The sequence below is a fragment of the Rhinoraja longicauda genome, chromosome 17 (assembly GCF_053455715.1).
Source record: "Rhinoraja longicauda isolate Sanriku21f chromosome 17, sRhiLon1.1, whole genome shotgun sequence".
Taxonomy (NCBI): domain Eukaryota; kingdom Metazoa; phylum Chordata; class Chondrichthyes; order Rajiformes; family Arhynchobatidae; genus Rhinoraja; species Rhinoraja longicauda.
Window position 1 is genome coordinate 23,071,758 of NC_135969.1, and position 15,139 is coordinate 23,086,896.

General features: G+C 40.9%; 1 protein-coding gene across 1 annotated transcript in view; it reads left to right on the plus strand.

The window, feature by feature from the left end:
• The window catches only part of tex264b (testis expressed 264, ER-phagy receptor b), a 236,554-nt gene that overhangs the window by 179,387 nt on the left and 42,028 nt on the right, over positions 1–15,139 (plus strand). The window contains exon 3 of the mRNA XM_078414355.1: positions 11,417–11,579. Coding sequence (XP_078270481.1) covers positions 11,417–11,579 — 163 coding nt within the window. The remainder of the gene's footprint in view (positions 1–11,416; positions 11,580–15,139) is intronic.

Sequence of the window (15,139 nt, forward strand, 5' to 3'; positions counted from 1 at the left end):
TGCGGTATGATCTGATTGGATAGCAAGCAAAAGAAAGTTTTTCATTATATTTTGGTACATGTGACAGTAATAATCCAATACCAATACCTCAGTGTGACTGTTTAGTGATGCCTTCCCTCATCTTTAGCCCTCAGTGTGTCTGAACCTGGTGTCTTCTCTCGTCTCACCAAGTCCTCAGCATGTCTTTTCTATGCTGTGTATCCTTATTGCCAAACCTTATGTGTGCCTTTTATATTGTGATCTCCTCTACCTTCAAACTACTATAATTCTTTACCTCAAAACCCTTAGTGTATCTATTCCGAGGTGTCTCACTTTAATAGTCTCATCTCAAAAGTCTGAGTATTTCTGTCATTCATCGTGTGTTTTGTTTTCTCACTGTGTCTGTGCCATGGTGAGATTCCTAATCTCCAAATTCTCTTTGGCTCTTCTGCAAACTGAGGTTACTAATCTGCAAACCTTCTGTGGATCTGTCATATCTCCAACCCCTAGGTCCCTTCTGGTGTGAGTTCTGTTATCTCATTTCGCAGTGACCCTACCATTGCAATTTTAGTCTTTAATTTGGTGTGCGTTTCCTTATCTCCAAACATTTCCTATCATAATTCTGGGAGAACTATCAGCATTAATTTAAGAACTGATTTGTGTACACGGATACCTAAATCTTCATTGTTGTGCAGTTTCTAGCTTCTTAGCATAAGAAAATAATTAATTCTGTTTCCACCGATTCTGAAGGAAATGACCTCACACGTCTTCTCAGAATGAACTTCATTCACGTCAGTATTTCCTACACACTTAATGTGTTTGTACTGTATGTGTGAATTTCTCGCTTTTTGCTTAAATTTATTCTAATTAATCTCTACCTCTTGAATTAATATCATTCATAGATGGGAAAATACTGTACTCTAATTCTTCATTCAGATCCAATAATTAAAGCTGTGTGCTCAATTCCAAGCCCAGAGGAGTAAAATTCTTATTTTTCAATCAATTTCCAGCCCACAAGGAAAGTTGCTCCCAAATGCATGCATTTTAGTCAGTTCTATTAATTCTGTGTGTGCAGTTTTGTCAAATGCCTCCCATCTCTAAAGTGCAGCCAAATTATTCAGACTGCCCTTCACTGTTGCACACTGACCCTTGAACAACATGCTTCTAACCAGAGGAAGTGGGTTGGGTGCCCACGTCTGGCATTGTTCTCATCTAATAGACAAGCGTAAACACGGTGCTGGTAATTGCTGGTGATGCACAGGATACTTGCTCCTTCCTGGACTATGTGTTTCTAGGCCCAGCTGCAACACCCTGTGTTAATGAGACTACATGTCTTTTTTTTTGCTTACCATTTCATATTCAGATGTAATATCACCATTGAGGTTTAAGATAATAATTGAACGGTCACAGATAACATGTAGATAACATGGAATTATCTACAGCTTCTCCCTTCTCTTGAAATACCACAGGACATAATGGTAAATGAAAGGTTCAAAGTCAGCGTACACTTAAAATTTTCCCCTACTGAAGCTCCTCAGCCTTGCTGACGTTGAAAACTAGAATGTTGTTCTGGCACCATTCAATAAGATTTTTAAAGTTCTCACCTGTAATCTGATTCATCATTATCTGTTATTTGTCCAAAATGGTGGTATCGTTGGCGAATTGAAAGATAGCTTTGGTGCTGTGTCTGACTACATGGTTATGGTAATAGAGAGAGTAGAGCAGGGGACTGAGCACACAACCTTGATTTGCTCCTGTTTTGATGGTTATTGAGGCGGAAGTGTTGACAATTCATACAGATCGTAGTCTACCAATGAGCAAGTCGAGGGTCCAGTTTTTGCAGACAGGAGAATCACTCATCACCTTTACCCTTGAATTTGCAAAACAGGATTCAACACAAAATGCAGAAAGAGTAAAACAAAATTTTGTGACTTCTTTAGAGTTTAACTTCTTGGTTACCCCAGCAGGAAACAAACCAGATGTTGAAAGCAACAATACCAATGTATTAATTAAAAGATGGATGGGAAACTGCTATGATATTCATAATAATCTGTCAGATGTCCAATGTAACACGGAGGAGGTAGGAGTTAGCCATAGATGGCTGCACAGTATAATAGGCCGCCTGGTGGGGTATTAGTTATAGATGGATGTACAACATTATAAAGTCACCACATTAGGTAGAACTTGGACATTGGTCAAATTAAACCATTCACAGTCATCAAAATAACATGAATGTGTTTTTATATCTCACTGACACATTGAGATATATCAAGATAAATGTTTGGCTTGTCTTCTGCAGAGAATGTACACAGGGGAACTAAAAAAGGAAATGAGAGGGACAAAGTGAGTGCATGAAAAAGGATGGAAAGGTAAAGTTTAAGGGAAGCAAAAATCTTTCTTGATCATATAACCAGAAAAAAGGTAGTCAAGAAAAGGATAAAGTCAATAAAGGATCAAAAAAATAGCTTGATCTTGTCGAGGTTGTGAATTGATAAAGATGCCAATTCAATACTTATGTCCACCTTCACTAAAGAAGATGTTTTTTGTCAATGAAAGGGCGGTAGTGTAGAAATTAGATACAATAAGAAACATAAATTACAAGTTTGGCATCACACAAAAGTCTAAATATCCCCTCATGTGATTGGGATACATCTTAGTCTGTTGATGGAAATAGAGTACAGAGTCCCCGTGTTCTTGCCACTATTCTTCTTGGACAGAGAATACCTCAAATCTCTGGCAGCTATGTCACTAATTGCAAACACTATTCTCCTGGCTGGAGACTCCTTGAAGCTGGGCTGGTTCCTGCTGGTCTGCTGTGGCTGCATTGATTGTGTGTCACTGTCTCTATGAAGAGTGAGTACAGTGTGTTACTTAGCCTCTGGCAAAGTATCAACATGATGTTGCTGTCATAGCTGAATAACTGGCAGGGTATGGGAGTGGTGAGAAGCAGATGTGACCATGATTTAATGATGTGTGGATATGGTGGGACATGTGAATGATTGATCTAATGATGGGAAGTATATTTTGCAAAGAGCAGTATGAGTGGCAAATGATGCAGTAATTGGAAGGTGGGATTTGTTGGTGCTTGCACTACATGACTTTGAGATCATTAAACTTCTTGTCTTTTCATGTCCTTTGATGGCTAAACACCTCTAAAACTTGGTATTCACCTCACTGCATGCTCTGGAAGTAGAGGATCTCTCCATGCTGCTCCCTATCTGGTCAACCAAGGCACTTCGAGCTGCGTCTGAGAACATTCTATCATGGTTTTCAGGAACCTTCCCAAACCTAGGAGTGACTTCGACCAGTGGCTGCAGAAAATAAACTACTCCACAGATGCAGGCATGGCTTCAAGCAGAGCTAGACTCCATGTCTGTCAGTGATTCATCCACCCATCCCCACAGTTCCAGACCAACATTGGAAACTTTTGCCCAACACCTTTTTCTTTTAACATTCTTAGCTATGTCCATGCATTTAACCGTCTTGCCTCTACCTCATGTCTGTATTCCCTCTAACCCTTACAAACCACCTTACTGACCTTTCTGTCCTAGGCCACTTTAATTTTTCTTCCCATTTCCATACTGAACTTACTGTCCTGGGCCTCCTCCATTGCCTGAGTGAGGCCACACTCTTACAACCCAATTGTATGGACATTGAATCTTCTCCAATTTTAGGTGACAACAAAACCCTCCTCCTCTCCACTCACATTCCCCCCTCCTTGTTCCCCTTCCCCTCCCCTGTGCCCTACCTGGACTTGCACCTATTTCTCCTCTCTCCCTCCCTTCTCCAATCATTTCTACAGTTTCACAATTCACAGCTTTTCAATCCTTTTATCTCACATCTATCTTTTCATCTCTGGCCTTTGTCCAACCATCTGCCTATCAAAAACCTGCTCATCCGTATCAACATTATCTGCCAGGCTTTGTCCTGCCCCCTCCGCTCTTCCAGCTTTTCCCCTCATAATCCCCCCCTACAATCCGTCTGAAGAATGGTGCCGACCCGAAACGTCACCTTCCCATGTTCTCCAGAGATGCTGCCTGACCTGCTGAGTTGCTCCAGCACTTTCTGTCATTTTTTGTAAACCAGCATCTTCAGTTCCTTGTTTCTACAACCCACGTTATCTCCCAGTTTTGGTCACCTGAGCTTTGTCACGTTTTGAGACGGCATCTTCAGTTTCCCAGACCATAATCTCCCGAACTGCTTCATATTGACTTTCTCCTTAGAAACTACCTCTTAGATCAAGATTTTGTTCATTTGCACAATAGCCTGCTCTCATTATTTTGTTTGATAACATTGTGTGAAGGACTCAAGAAAATTTTGCACAGTGGTTGGAAAAGAGTATCTTATAGTGGGAAACAACATGGGTGTAGGACAGCTTGTAGTGTAGATAATTAGAGAGTCACCCTGAAGAGCTGGCAGTGGTTCTATGCTGTACCATGATTTATTTTTTAATACCCTTCATCTATTTGGGGGTTTGGTTCATCTCGCATTGTTAATGTTTTTCCCACCAGCTAATCAACGGCAAGGACCTTACCTACGTCAATGTGACTTAAAACGTATGACATCTACTCAACAGGAAGTGCTTACAGCATTGCAGTTTTTGTACAATATATTTATGTATACACACACACACACACATATATATATATCGTAGAATATTACATTATTTAATAATTGATGCCACGTCCATGGAATGTTTTTGTTGCATGACTTATATCACCTCATACTGTTACAATTACTAGAAATAGTTTCGCTACCTCCACTCGATGAGCTATGAATTACTTTTATATGTGAATTGCTTTGAAATGTTCAGGAGCTAATGAAGACAATTTTTTTAAGCAAGTTGTTTTTTACAAAAATGTAATTTAAAGAGAATATTTTAAAACCAATGTTTCCAAGCTAATATCTCACAACAGCAGAATGATTGGTACTGACGCTGCCTTCAGCTACACTGCAATATTTAAATGAGTACAATGTATAATTACAACCCATTGCCTGATTAGATTTCAGCATATTGCATAGGGCATAACTAAAATACATTTGGAAAACCATGTAGCAGTTGTTTCATGTACTGAAACTTGAGTTTTGACTTTAGCCAATGGTTTCCAAACTACGGTGTTTGAATAGTGAAACTCAAATACTGTAGCTATACTTGGTTTGGCACTTGGCAGTCTTGCATTCAGTGTTATGCTAAAGTATTCTTACGTTGAAGGGAAGGTTACAGGTTCAGCATGTACCATGGAGGGAGAGAAAAGAACAGTGTGCACATAATGAAAGAATGAGAATGAAATGGCTTGCTATTTAGTGAGGACAGAAAAAGATCATGTCTGTGTTTCATTGAAATTTGTTGCTGTTTGATAATGGAGATGAGTGATAAATGTTGCAATATGTACAACAGAGTAGTTCAGAAATGTGCACTAGACTGTAGTTGGATAATTCCATATGATATATTTGCACTGCTAGAATACAGGTTGAACACCAATTTTCTGACACCCTTGTTTCCAGAGCCTTTCTGGATTATCCATTTTTCTGGACCAACAGAGGTCACATGATAATAAAACGCCAACACACCCCTTGCCCACTAATGACACCCCTCATGTGCCTCCAAAGAAACTGAAATAAAACAAATATAAAATGTAATCTGAATGTGAATGGAATGACCTGCCAACCTATCACCGGCTCCCACTGTCTTCCCTGCCATTTAGAGTTCCGGCTTCCGACTCTTATGTAGGGGTTAAACAGACTGTGAGCTGAAATGGAGTTGTCAGCTAATTTAGCAGCACCATATTTGGAACCCTGCTTAGGAAAACAAGTAGATGGTTTCAAAGAATGCTTGGGCTAATTCAGAGACCAGTAGAACATGAGGACACCTGCGAGGTCACTGAGATAGGATTTGCTTTCCCAGAGACATCCAAGGCTAGCTCGATGTCTGATAGGATGCATAACTCACACCATTATGGTACCACGGAGAATAGATAGCTGATACATAATCACCTGTTATTCTTAGAGATAAAATTATTATATAAATGCATGGTTCTACCATGAGAGCATGAGCTTTATCTTTGGGGAGAGGAAAGACCTTCACCAAGGAGAGAGAGTGAGCTTGGACCATGGTGTGTGTGCTGGTGCCAGCCAGTGCAGACTGGAGACTCGAATACGCAGAGGGGCGTAAGAGTTATTTTGTATTGTTTCTTTATTGATAGTTAATAGAGTTTCTGTGTTTTACGTGTGTTTGCTTTAATAAATAGTTATTTGTGCTCTTCACCATGTGCTTCCTCTATTGATCCGAATCCTTGAATCCTGCATATATTTCATTCCATCTCCCGACTCGCAAAGTGCACCGGCGAGCCCTTCTTCACGCTCCGCACATTCTGGCTATTGTCACAGCAACATGACCATGCCGACCAACGTGCTCCATCTACACTAGTACCACCTGGCTGGGTTTGGCTCATATCCCTCTAAACCTACCTATCCATGAACCTATCCTATCCATGTGCAAATGTTTTATAAATGTTGTGATAGTACCTGCCTCAACTACCTCCCCCAGCAGTTCGTTCCATATAGTTACCACCCTTTGTGTAAAAAAAAGTTGCTCCTAAGGTTCCTATTAAATCTCTCCCCCTCTATCCCCCCCCCCCCCCCCCACATTCACCTTAAACCTATGTCTGGTTCTTGATTACCCTACTATGGACAAATTATTCTGTGCATTTACCCTATCTATTCCTCTCATGATTTTATTCACCTTGCCATCATCCTCCTGCGCTCCAAGGAATAAAGTCCTAGCTTGCTCTACCTTTCCCGATAGCTCAGGACCTCGAATCCAGGCAACATCTTCGTAAATCTTCTCTGCACCCTTTCCAGCTTAACAACATCTTTCCTGTAACATGGTGCCCAGAAATGAACACAATACTCTAGTTGTGGCCACACCAATGTCTTATATAACCGCAATATGACCTCCCAATTTCTACACTCAATACTCTGACTGATGAAGGCCAATGTGCCAAAATACATTTTGAACCCCCTATGTACTTGTGGTGCCACTTTCAACAAACTATGTACCTGCACTCCTAGATCCCTCTGCTCTACAACACTCCCCAGAGCCCTACCATTCATTCGGTAGGTCCTCCGCATGTTAATCTTCTCAAATTGCAACACGTCACATTTTTCTGTATTAAATTCCATCAACCATTCCTCAGCCCACCTGCCCAACCAATCAAGATCCTACTGCAGTTTTTGATAACGATCTTCACAATCTACAATACCACTCACTTTTGTGTCATCTGCAAACTTACTAATCATGCCTTGTACATTCTCAGCCCAATCATTGATATAGATGACAAACCGTAATGGGCCCAGCATTGAACCAACACTACACACAGGCCTCCAGTCTGAAAAACAACCTTCCAACTTCACCTTCTTCTTACTTCCATGAAGCCAATGTATCAGAACCACGTCGTACAATTTCTAAAGGTGCTTTATAGGAGAAAAGATTAGGAAATGTGATTGAAATTTGGTCAAACAGATGGATTTTAAGGCAAAGAGAAAATTGTTTAGTGAGGAAATTGAGCACGTGGGTCCCGTGTTTTTGAAGGCAAGGTCAACAATAGTGATGAGGTCTGAAACATCAGTGTCGGAGATGCCTCCATTCTTCTCTTGGCATTGTATGTAATTTTACACTGAAAGAATAATGTAAGATAAAGATCAGCCTCACATGAGTTGTAACAAAAATCTTAGGGGTTATTTTGACCAACCAGTTGGAGAAAAAGGTGATGGGGAAATTGATGCTCATTGACATCTCATGTTCAAATGATGCCCATTTGACATCTCATTTTTATTTATGAATATATGCTGTTTGCTGTTGACTTGATTATTGATGAATAAGAATTCACAAATGTATTCCTATTGATAAAATGGTTGGTTGAATTTTACTACTGATTAGTTACAGAAAAGTAAAAATAGTCCTAAATGTCTTATGTACGATCTCCTTGTTTGATTTTCTCTCATCACCAATGAGACTAGCATGCAAATTGAATTAATAAAGGTTAGTTTATAGTAATTGCGCTGAATTTCTTCAAGCCTATAAATTTTAATATGGAATAAGAAATGAGAATACATGGTGGGAGCATGCTACTGCTTTGAAAAGATTCTAGCAATATATAAAGCTTTCTTCCAGGTTCTGCAGAATCAAAGTGTGTCTTCACATTATTGTTGGCTGGGCTGGGCTTTAGAAATGCTTTGAATGACAGAAGTTCCCATCAGGACACTATCAGGAGCTAAGTTTAATTCTGATTTTGCGACTCAAAAAACTGGAGTCCTGTCTGACTTTCTGTCATAATGGAACAGAATTCATCTTGTATAAGTTCTCAGCAAGCAGTCTGCCAGTTGACAGATTGGTTAGAAGGTTCTTTTTTTAAGTTTTCAGATGTCAATGTGCACACCTGATAAACAACCAGATCAAAAGTTCTCTTGAAAGTCAAAGGATTTGCAAATGCTCAATGTTTAATATAAAAACAGAAAATGACTCAGCAGGTCAGGCAGCATCTGTGAAAAGAAAATCAGTTAATGTTTTAGATCTGAGACCTTTATCAGAGCTGGGAAAGAGAGAAAACAAGTTTGGGGAGGGTATGGGAGAAATTAGCAAAAACAAAGTGAGTATCTCTGACAGGGTGACGCCAAGTGAGTTAATGTGGCAGCTAAAACAAACTTTGTTTCTTTGCTACGTTGTGAGCTGCTAACAGCAGTGTTTTGAGATGTGTCAAGCAGGCCAGCATATGCTAATGGAGAGAGAAAGACTCAGGCATAATCACAAATGGATGAGAAGCAGGAATGGTCCATTTTGATAGAGACAAAGAAGGAATGAGTTGCCAGAAGTTGGAGAATTAATATTGAAGATCTCTTTGGACTTCAGAGGTTAAATTTATTGGGACAGGTCATAAGGACTGGTTTTTGACATCTTTGACGGTTGTGCTTAAGTATACCCAGTGCCAGTTTTCCCATGTAATTTGTATGTAATCTTGCATTATATAAATACACAAATGAGACATGTATAGAACATTTGTTGTATTTGTGGATATGGATCTGGTAGCACAGGGGAATAGCCTCTGGAAACTCAGGATCCATTTTAGGAATCCCAAAGGTGTGAGCATTCAGATTTTAGACAATGTATTTTTGACATCCTGATGCACAATCCTGGTTCGATAAATATATAAACACACATGCAAAGTAACTAATACAAAATATAACATTTATGTAGTGCCTTTCACAAATTCAGGGCACCATAAATCATTTTATGGCAAATGAAATACTTATGAAATGTATTCTCGATTGCTCTGAAGAAAATATGGGAGCAAACCTGCACCATTCAATGTGCCACAGACACCAATGTGGCAGTGCCTGATAACTTGGTGTTAGTTGAAGGATAGGTGTTTGTCCAGATTATCAGAAGGACTTTCATGCTGCTCTTAAATACATTATTTCTCTCATCTGAAAGGATTTATTTCAGCCAGAAAGTAGCACAGCTTCAGTTCTGTTCATGTGTGATTACACCATGCTTGCAGCTTGAACCCACTGCTTACTGATTCAATGGTGTTAATGCAGTCAGTGAGAAAAGGGTAACCACGCATATGGTGAAACGCAGGCTTTCTTTAAAATCTCCCTTTAAGTCAACCTTTCAGCTCACATCTACCACCAGGCTCCTGGCTCCATGTCCCTTATTAGCACCCATGAATTGCTTTCAAATGACCTTTACATTAAGTGTGTAATCTAGAAGCATGGAGGATGGATGAGGGGTAGTGGTAGGGAGGTGGATGTGGGGACAGGTGAGTGCAGAAATTAGCCTTCAATGGAAATGAATTTCAGAAGTGAAGCCCGGTGCTAATTATTATTTGTGTTTTATGGCCAGGGCTAAATTTCTGTCCCTCCTGGTCTGACTTTCCTGTATATATTTCAACATAACATTCCCAAGATATATACTTCCTCATTTATTTAGGCTGAGGTTTCGTATAAATAAATCCCAATGTGTCTGTCAGGCTCATACGCCAGCTGTATGAAATTTCAGGAATTTTCCTCTAAGATTTTTAGACATGGAACCTCAGATTTATGGCAGTTTTCTGCTAAAGCATGGTTTGACTTCATTTACAACATTATGTTATATTCTGAAGACAATACAGGATGCAAGTGATAGACAATAGACAATAGGTGCAGGAGGAGGCCATTCGGCCCTTCGAGGCAGCATCGCCATTCAATGTGATCATGGCTGATCATTCTCAATCAGTACCCCGTTCCTGCCTTCTCCCCATACCCCCTGATTCCGCTATCCTTAAGAGCTCTATCCAGCTCTCTCTTGAATGCATTCAGAGAATTGGCCTCCACTGTCTTCTGAGGCAGAGAATTCCACAGATTCACAACTCTCTGACTGAAAAAGTTTTTCCTCATCTCAGTTCTAAATGGCCTAACCCTTATCTGTTAAAATTGTGCCAAAGATATGGAAGTCCAGTTACTTAGGGCCAATTTTCTTAGCGCAGAGATGGTTGGGAGTAGATTTAAGTGGTGCATTTAAAATTATGAATGATTTCAATGTAGTACATAAGGAGAAAGTGTTTCTAATGGTAAAATAATTGGTAAGTAGAAACTGAGCATTTCAAGCGATGAGAAAATAAAAACTACAGACAACATGAGGATACTCTTTCAGAGAAAGTTGTTGCAATCATGAATGCACTAGTTGAAAGGGTTATGGAAGCAGGTTTTATAATAACTATCCAGGGAGAATTGGATAAACATTCGCAGGACTTTAGGGAAAGAGCCAGTGTGGAGAATTAATTGGATCACTCAACCAAACAACAGGCACCGCACAAAAGTCCAAAATGCTTCGGCCTTATGATTCTGTCAAGTAATTCCTGCTGCATCCAAAACCATATTTATCATAGTCTAGCACTCCTGATTTGTGCAATTCTAGGTTTAACTCAGGCTTGGTTTATCATCCGCATATGTTTGCCAGCAATTGATTTACAGTATGTAGTTAGAGGATCAGTAACTGAATGCTGGACCATTGGTGAGGGTGAGGGTTGCATCAAGGTCAGAAAAGATCTGATCCAAAACTGTCACCAACACACTTTGGAATCTTGTTCACTTTCAAGATGTACATTAATGCAAAATTAGAAAATAAGTGCATTCTTCTCCATAGCATCATGCATAATCTTCAGTGCCTTGATTAGCAACAGTGTTTCCATGGAATATGGAGGTTCTGAAAATCTGGAACAGAGTAAAACTCAATCCAGCAACTTCCTTACGAAGTTGGATTCTCAATTCATTGCACTGTGTTATGTACTCTGATGCCAAGTACTTAAACCACACACTCACAACATCTGATCCATGCAGATGTTGACCTGAAGTTCAGTGTGATTCTACTTTTCCAAACACATTGTTTCTTCTTTTTCAGGAACGGAAACTGTGTGCTCACCCCTGTCTGGAGATCTACCGCGGGGAGCTGATCTACTATGTGTGCCCGCTGGCACGGCAGAGTGACTTCTATGTTCCCGAACTAAAGGAGGCTAACAAGACAAAGAATGAAGAGGCGGATGACAGTTGTACTGATGTCGCAGGTAAACTACAGACAATCAATGTTTTTCTGAATAAATATTACAGTATGTGGATGTTGCCTTGGCAAAGTTACCTCACATACTTCAATCGTTATGTTAAACCACCAGCAGCAAGTGGTTGGTAATAGGTGAGTGCACCTTTATGTAGCCTCAACATCTTCAACCTCTTCAGACAGTTACTGGTGGGAGAATCACTAGGTCAAGCTTTCCACCAGAATGCTGGAAGGCTGACAGGCAATTGACGTGGCAATCAACCCTTCAGCAGTTCCCAGGATGATCATCCAAAAGAGTTGCACCCTGAAGGCAGGGACAGCAAGTACAATGTGCTGATGCCAGTTCATCATATGACCACTGATTAATGCTACTTACACTGTTCATTGGCTTAATACCTCAGCAAGATAGAGTGGGAAAAAAACTGCTCATCACCGATGCCATAAATATACCACATGTTTCAGAGTTAGCATATGTCACTCATGAACCATTCAGTTCAGTCTCATCCTAGCAAAGCTCAAGGCACCAAAAGGGAAGTCTTTGTGTGGAGACAGATGATAGGTGTGATGGCCTGAATGAATACTTCACAATAGCATTCACCAGGGAGAAGTATGGGGAGGACAAAGAGTTAGGTCTGGAATATATGCGTTTTCTGAAAGAGGAAGTGTTAGAGACATTGATGCACACTATGGTGCATAAATCCTCAAGGGCTGATGAATTCTATCCCAGGGTGTTAGAGGAGCAAAGGAGGAGATTGTTGTTGCTCTGAATCAAATTTTTGCATCATCTTTAGCTACAGATGAGGTGCTGGAACAACTCAGTTTCTCTGGGGTAGATAATGTTGTTCATATATTCAAGAAGGGTGGTAGGGATAACCTAGTAAACTACAAGCCAGTGTACCTTATATCTCGTGTAGAGGAATGTTTGGAAATAATTCTTCGGGATAGGATTTATGTTCACTTGGAAAGGCAGGGATTATCTGGGAGAGTCAACATGATTTTTGTCACAGAACATCTTTCCTGATAATTATCCAAGGCCTCGGGATTTCTACTGTTTCCAGTCTCACCTCCAATATGGCAACTTCTACATATATTGTGTCATAAACTGATCCTGCCCTGCAGTCCTCTGGGATGTCTGCATTCTTCCTTTCTACTGATCATCCTGCTTCTAATGACTCTTATATCCTCAGCTGTCCTCAGAGCTGAGCTCTGCATTTGCCTCCATAAACCTCTCTGTCCCTCCAGCTCTCTGTCCTCCTTTAAGTCTCACCTTAAAACTTACATCATTAACCTGGCTTTAGATCATCTTCCATGAGGGAATGATTCATAATGAGGCTCTTCTAGCACAGCTGCCATAAATTTGACCTTTTAGGGAGAAGCTGTTTTCACACGTTTCTGCCAAAGGTTTGGAGAGAAATTCTGAGAGAAATCCAGACCCGTTACCTCAGCATGGTCTCTGTAGGAATCCTCCTCTATGCTTCTGCCTCTATTTAGTCTGTTTATCTTTTCTCTTTACCTCCCTAAACTCATTGTGGATGTTCTGGACAGTCTCCCCTCTCTGCTGCCTATCACAAACCAAAGTGAATTGATTGGGACACTGAACGACAGGACACTACATTTTTGCTCAGTTCAAACTACTTCCATTAAAAACAATTGAGTGACATTTCAAATCTGAATATGAAGGGCAGTGTTTTTGGAGCTGTCGTTGTTAGCTAACTGCATGAGAGCTCTGCTGAGTCGAATGAGGGGGCTTGTGAGAACTGGGACTTGAACTGTATAAAAAAAATGTTAATACAGATCAAAGTCTCTGGAACCTTTTGCTTCAAACCTCAATACTTACAAAGCAAAGAATATTAAGCACCTTCTGTTACATCTTCTCATCCCTTCAGAAGTTTAACTTTGCTGCACAGTTTCGCCGATTAGTGGAATAACTTTACAAGTGAAATTGCAGGGAGAATGGTACAGTACTGTTCAGGGAGCTGCAGAGCAGCTAACTCTCCAGTTCACTTGATTAACTGAATCAGACAATTTTGAAGACTTTTTTCAAGGCATACATTTGAAAAGGCAGTGGAGACCAATTCACTGGATGTATTCAAGAGAGAGTTAGATTTAGCTCTTAGGGCTAACGGAATCAAGGATATGGGGAGAAAGCAGGAACAGGTTACTGATTGTGGATGACCAGCCATGATCAAATTGAATGGCTTGAAGGGCCAAATGGCCTACTCCTGCATCTGTTGTCTAAAACCATGACAAGGGCAGACTTGAAGCTTGAAGTAAGAAGGAATCCTTTGAGTGAGCCAACACATGCCCATCTCTCACCACACATTGACATCACATTTTGTCCAGGACAGTGTCATGTTTGACCAAGTTGTATCAAAGTAAGTTAGAGTAAATACAACTGGGTAGTGCTCAGTATAGGAGGAGGTGAGAGGGAGGCATTCAATATGTAGATGTTGTGGAATAGTGTTATGGGCATAGTGAATAGTGATAATATAAGTAGGAGATCAGTGGCAAGGGGGTTGCAGTAGTAGTGAGGGGGGCAGTGAGTGGAGGGGTGGACGGATGGTAAGAATGAGGCAAGTGTGTAGAGCGACAGTTGGATGGGGAGAGTGAGGGGGCAGTGAGTTAAGAACGGATGGATAGTAAGAGTGAGCAATGGGTGAGTGAATGGAGGAGGGAAGGATGTTGAGAGTAATGGATGGGCGTCCAGAGGGGGGAATGGACATTTGCTGTGAATGAGTGGAGGGGGATGGACATTGGGAGTGAGGGGGGAGTGTGATTATGGATAACTGGATGGTGGGAGTGAGGAGTAGAGGGATGAATGGATGGTGGGAGTGAGTAAGTAGAGGGATGGAGGGACAGTGGGGTGAGGGATGAGTGAGTGCAGGCTATGATATAGTGAGAGTTAGGTTCAATGCACATCGTGCACATTGAATATTTGAGTTAATCAAATGAGTAAGATCCACTACTCCAACAAATGTAATTAATTTTTAAAGTGCAGTAATCAGTAATCCAGTAAGGAACCCCAATATTCAGGTGTATCTATCCTCTAACATTCAAGTGCATCCAAGCTTGTTCCCCACTTTTGCTGAGCAGCTTCCTGAACATATCAAAGCCTTCCCTGTATTCTGTGGATGGTAAGAGTGAGTGGTGAGTGCATAGAAGGACAGATGAATGGGGAGAGTGAGCGATGATTAAATGGACGGGGGCTGGAAAGTGGAATGAGGGGTGTGTGAGTAGAGTGATCAATGGATAATGGGAGTGAGGGGCCAGAGGGTAAAGGGAGCATAGTGACAGTTAGGGGCCAGTGAATAGAGGGTTGGTTAATGGTAAGAGTGAGTGATGAGTGAGTGCATGAAGATGAGTAAACGCACTGAGAGCAAAGGATAAGTGAGTAGAGGGAAGAATGGATGGTGAGAATCAACGGTAAGTGAGCAGAGGGATGGCTAGACAATGAGTTGGGGTGGGTGTGTGGAGGACGGTGGACAGTGGGAGTGAGGAGAGAGAAATTACTCAGGAAGGAAACCCGATAATCAAGTTTACCTGTCTTCATGCAATCCAGTGTATCCTAAA